This window comes from Benincasa hispida, chromosome 5 (genome assembly GCF_027475165.1).
Source record: "Benincasa hispida cultivar pf3 chromosome 5, pf3_genome.v1.1, whole genome shotgun sequence".
NCBI lineage: Eukaryota > Viridiplantae > Streptophyta > Magnoliopsida > Cucurbitales > Cucurbitaceae > Benincasa > Benincasa hispida.
The window spans coordinates 65,671,524-65,677,563 of NC_143482.1; the positions used below are offsets into that span (position 1 = coordinate 65,671,524).

At 26.6% G+C, this 6,040-nt stretch overlaps 1 protein-coding gene across 1 annotated transcript; it reads right to left on the reverse strand.

The window, feature by feature from the left end:
- Window positions 1-755: 755 nt before the first annotated feature.
- LOC120077481 (putative protein phosphatase 2C 58) lies at window positions 756-4,016 on the reverse strand. Its single transcript, XM_039031363.2, has 5 exons — window positions 3,851-4,016; window positions 3,486-3,743; window positions 2,986-3,262; window positions 1,423-1,577; window positions 756-1,173 (listed from the first exon to the last, which is right to left on the reverse strand). Exons 1-5 carry the CDS (start codon window positions 3,884-3,886, stop codon window positions 1,036-1,038), a joined length of 864 nt encoding a protein of 287 aa, XP_038887291.1. The 5' UTR covers window positions 3,887-4,016; the 3' UTR covers window positions 756-1,035.
- Window positions 4,017-6,040: the final 2,024 nt, after the last annotated feature.

The following is a 6,040-nucleotide window of genomic DNA, read 5'->3' on the forward strand; positions in this document are numbered from 1 at the left end:
CTTCTACATTGGACCTCACAGTGCTTCATAGAATTGCATTGTTTCATGAATGAACACGTCTTTTCGTAATTAACCAACTTAAAAAGAGACCTGACTATTCGAATAGTCACAAATAATCTATAAATACGTCTCTTCTTCAAATTACTTAGAAGAATTTTTCATAATCACTTTTCTCCCATTAAAACTTTCACTCTTTTTATAAAGTCGTTAAAGTTTGATTTATTTCCACAAAGTGTAATTCGTTGGATCTTGTGGACGAGGTGCTACTTTCATAAGAAAGTTAATCTGTTGTATCCTGGGAGACAATTACTTATGAAACTTCTTAGAGTTGCATTGGTTCATGAATGAACACGTCTTTTTGTAATTAACCAATTTGAAAAAGAGATATGACTATTCGAATGGTTACAAATAATCTATAAATATGTCTCTTCTTCAAATTGCTTAGAAGAACTTTTCATAATCACTTTTCTCCCATTAAAACTTTCACCATTTTTATAAAGTCGTTGAAGTTTGATTTATTTCTACAAAGTGTAATTCGTTGGATCTTGTGGACGAGGTGCTACTCTCATAAGAAAGTTAATCTGTTGTATCCTGGCAGACAATTACTTATGAAACTCAGACACTAAAGTGAGAAATTGTTTTAAGGAAACAACGTAAAGTCGTTGAACTCAAATTCTTTTCGGTATATCAGGTTTTGTATTTTTTTTTTTTTTTAATGATATTATTCATATAACAATAAATTTAGAAAGAAGACAGAGAGAATTATAGAGAGATATATAGAGGTGGATACATTAGGGTTTCAACCACAATTACAGAGGGATTGAAAAAGATCTTGAATACTAAACTAAAGTCCAACGGACTTTTACCTAAAGAAATGAACTAACACTAATCAACATAATACAAAATGTAATTACATCAATATTAAATACTCTTGACACTGCCAAAACAAATTTACCGTCCCATATTATCCACACTTTGATATATAACATCTATTTTTTTTAAAAAAAAAAAAAGGGAAAAAAGGGGAAAAAAAAATCATCGAAACCTAACAACAATGCACGATATGTCGTCCTTGCTTTTTCTAGACACTGCTTCGTCGATAAGTCGTTTGGCCGCTAAGTTCGCATCCTTTATATGTTTAATTGATTCTACTGCCTCTCGGTTTGTCATTACCTGTAATTATTGAAACAATTTTCAATTTAATCTGTTATTATTGCAAAATGTTAAAATCTTAAGGGATTAAATTGCAAAACATTAAAATATAATCGATTAAAGTGAAGAAAAATTTTTAAGTTAGGGACTAAAATATAAGCATAATATATATATTTAGTTTCAATTTTAAAACGCAACTTACATAAGCGTTTTTCTAGAAGTAAGTATTTTTAGTAAATGTTTAATTGAAAATTTCAAAATTGTACAGACCTTCCAAATGCCGTCGCTAGCCAAAATCATGAACTCGGTAGTTTCGTCAACCGTTTTGATTTCCACGTCAGGTTCTGAGCTGAGGTGGACTTTTAAGCTCTTATCTCCAAATGCTCTGGCTACCGCCAATTGTCCGTCGACACGTGGCACATCACCTGAAAATAATCAACGGTTCAACTTTATTTAACCTCTACTCAATTCCTTTGGCCTCAATTAAAAAAAAAAAGTACCAGAAAAAAAAATGATTTAAATCCTATTTTAATTTCTTATTTTAGTTTGGTCTTTAAATTTTTAAAATAGACTATTTCAGTTCTTAAAATTTTATAAATGCTCATTTTAGTCTATGCTATTAAGATTTTGTTAATTCTTAACTATAATGGTGAAATGATTTATATTTTTAGATGGCGACTATGTTAAAAAATCTAGGGTTTTAATTTTGCATTAGATGATAAAACGATTTTCTATAGGAGATCTTAGATTATTTTGCATCTAAGATTTTGACCATTCACTATTTTGGTACGTTAGTAGTTGATATTGTACTTCACATTTATCTTGCTCAACCCATACTAGATGCAATTCCATCATTAAACAAATTTCATATTTAAAAAGTTGACATAGTCTTAATAGTAGGGACCAAAATAATCACATTTTTAAAAGTTTAGGGACTAAAACGAACGTTTTTTAAAATTTAGGGACCAAAATAGAACAAGATTCAAAATCCAGGGACAAAAAATAGGATTTAAACAAAAAAATATATACTCTTAATTCTTAATAAATTTAAATAAACTTTTTTTTAAAGTTACAAGTTTAGTTCATAAAATTTGAATTTTGTGCTTATTTAGCTCTCCAATTTACAAAATTACAAATTTAGTCTCAACTTTTTTTTTTTTAATTCATAGATATGTAAGATACAAAATTAAAAATTTAAGTATCATTCAGTAACTATTTAATTTTTAAAAATTGAGCTACACTTCAATCCATACATTTCTATGTTTAGTCGTCTATTTTCTATTCACGTTTTCAAAAATAAAGTCAAATTTTAAAACAAAACAAAAATGTTTTCAAAAACGTGTTTTTCTTTTAGAAATTGACTAGAAACTCGAGTGTTTTCTTAAGATAAGTACAAATCATAATAGAGAACTTAGGAGAAAACAAGCATAAATATTTTCTAAAAATAAAACATAAAACTAAAACCAAAATTGTTATCAAACGAGATTTAAAAATCATGTAAAACATAAAATTTAATTTTATGTCTAATTAATTGTTGAAAAATTTTAAATTTCAATCTATCTATTAAAAATTAAGTTAAAAGTTGGAGGAAAAGTTCGGGTGAGTTGAAATGAGAGAGTAAAAAAACAAACTTAACTTCACCAACATTTAAAATTAGTGAGACAAACATTTTTATGAACTCAACTTAAATAGACACAAATCTCAATATAATTTCAAAATGGATAGACTAACATGTAATCTTCTTCTTATTATTATTTATAAATAAAATTCAAATATTAAATTTTTATTAAATGAAAATAAGGAGAGGAAAAAAGAAAGTTGATAATATGAAACCTGGAAGATTTGATACAAAACCACCACGGCTTTCAATTTCTCTTTTCTCCTTAGTGGGTTCGTGGTCAACGGAAAGTTGTTCAGCGACGCCGTTTTTGCACAAAACAGCTCTAGAATCTCCAACGTTGGCAACCACAAGTTTGTGGCCGTCGATTAAAATCGCAGTAACAGCCGTTGATCCTCCTTTTCCAAGTTGCTTCACTTTATCCAATATTTCTTCGTCTGTTTTCTTGTAAGCTCTTTTTATGGCTTTTATTGTTTCGCTCCAGAAATCAGCCTACTCAACACACAAAAAACCAAATTAATTTTTTTTTTTTATTTATTCCAATAAAGCCTAAAACTAACATTTTATTTGATTCATCCTAATTTTAAAATTTTAAAATTCATATAAAAACATTCCATTTTATTAAGATTTTCTCTCTTTCTTTTTTAATTTTTGGATATTGAAAGAGAACATATATATATATATATATGAAAAAAAAGTGAGTATGAGTAGGTACCTGTTTGAGGATGTTATCAAAGAGATGATTTTGCAAGAAATTAGCAACATCATGCCCCAAATGTCCATCAAAAATGGCAAACAAACCCAAATCATGTTCTTTGACTCTCTTGAAATCGGTGACTAAATAATCTTCCATTGGATGGTTAGCTTTTCCCTTAACCAAATAACTCCCGTGACTTATACTATTCTTATTCATCACTTTGCCTTTGCCTTTCCCTCCTGCATCCGCTGCCGATGAAAAAAATCCTGCCTTCACCTAATTACCAAATTCAACCCAGATAAATTTTTATTGCGTCATAAATGTTTCCATTTTCAAAACAATTTAAATCTCCAATAAAAAATAATAATAATAATTGGGCAGACCTTCATCTTGTGCAGAATTTCCCTTCCAGTGGTCATTGGGTTTTTCGTTAATTTTTTTGTTCAAGAGAAACAGAGTTTTGGAGAGAGAGAGAGAAGGCAGGTGGGATATAAATAGATAGGTTTGACTTTAGGACATCTGATGAGCTGGTGGATTTAATAATTTATTATTATTATTATTATTATTATTATTATTATAGATATATATTTTTTCCGCTTTCGTGAATCAGGACCGTGTTTTTCTTTGAAAAGAAAACGCGTACTTGCCGACGATATTTCTTTTTTATCCTTTACCTATTAATTTTAACTATGATAACATATTGTACATAATTCATTGCATAAGTATTCTTTAAAAAATAAATAAGATTAAGTCGGATAACCATTTGATTTTTTTAAAAAAAAATTACGTCTATAGATACTATCTTTATCTCTAAATTTATTACTTTGTTATTTATTTTTTATCAATGACTTAGTTAAGTTTTGAAAACTTAAAAAAACTAGTTTTTATTTTTAGAATTTGGTTAAGAATTCAAAGATTGTACTCAAGAAATATGCAAATCAATGTAAGAAGTGGAGAGGAAATAAGTTTAATTTTTAAAATCAAAAAATTAAAAATGAATTATAACTTTCAAAAACTTATTTTTATTTTTAAAATTTGGCTCAAAATTCAACCATTATACATAAACGATGCAAATTATCCTAAAAAATAGGAGAAAATAAGATTAAAATTCAAAAATAAAAAAACAAAAACAAAATAGTTATCAAACAAGGCTAAATAATTCATTGGATTAGTGTTTGTAATTTAAAGTTGACAATGATTCCCTCAAATAATAAATAAATAAATGGACAATGATGAGTCTTAAAATAAACATTTTTTTAGAATGGATAAAATCTCTAACTTCGAAATTGGTATTTAAAATTTATGGTAGTTGAGCTATGGTCATATTGACTTTAATTTTAGTACTTAATATGTTGAATTGATCTATATATATTATTTGGAATTGAGAACATTTAGGCTCCGATTGGTAAACATTTGGTTTTTTGTTTTTGTATTTAAAAATTAAATCTATTTTATTCACATTTTTACAATGATTTGCATTTTTCTTAAATACAATAGTTGAAATCTTAGTCAAATTCCAAATTCCAAAAACAACTTTTTTTTTTAGTTCTCAAAATTTGACTTGATTTTTTAAACCATTAATGAAAGATAGATAACAAAGGAAAAAATTTAGAAGTGAAAGTAATATCCATAGACATAATTTTTAAAAATAAAAATAAAAAATCAAATGGTTACCAAAAATTCGATTTCTCAAATATTTTCAAAACGATAAGAATAATAAATGCAAAGTTTTCTTAAATATCCATGTAAATTAGTAAATTGTTTGGAACTGTTTTTTAAACTACAAGAAAAACATTATGGCTTTGAAGTGGTTTTTCATTGCAAGAGGAGCTACATCATTACAAAGTTTAAATATGAGACGTGATTGTTACATGAAAAAAATTCGGATAAATTTAAGTGGATATTTGAGACGGTGAATTGATTATTATAATCAGTAGATTATAACATATGTATATTTTATATCAATTGAACTATGTTTTCACTTTAACAACAAAGAAAATTTTGAAAAAGTAATATTACGACGTAATTAATTATAGGTTATAATAGTTTGGAAACACCCCCTATTATAATTGAACCTCCAAACATGAAGTGAGTTATAATATCTCACCCCACCCATTTAAAGTTAAGGGCCAAAACACTCTTTAATAATTAAAATTAAATTGTTGTTTTTAAAAAAAACTAAAATTTAATTGTATACATTACAATTCAATGAAAAAAAAAATTATAATATTAGTAATGCAAGTAAAAAGCACGAGTAGTTTATAAGTAGAATGAAGAAAATAATCCCTATACTAGAAAAATGAGTCTTTCTACATCGCTATAAAAGCTTCTAATAATGTAGATATTTAAACAAATCATGAACATTTAACAAATCTAAAAAACTATCTAAATTAATAAATACAAATATTTACTCCCTAAGTAAGTCATAGATCTCTACCATTAATGTTTATTTTCTTGTGAACTTCTATTTTTAGATTTATATTAAATTGTAAATTTGGTTTCTATGGTTTAGTGAAAGTAATATTTTCTTGTATTTACAATTAAGATTTAGTCTCTATGGTTTGATAAAACAT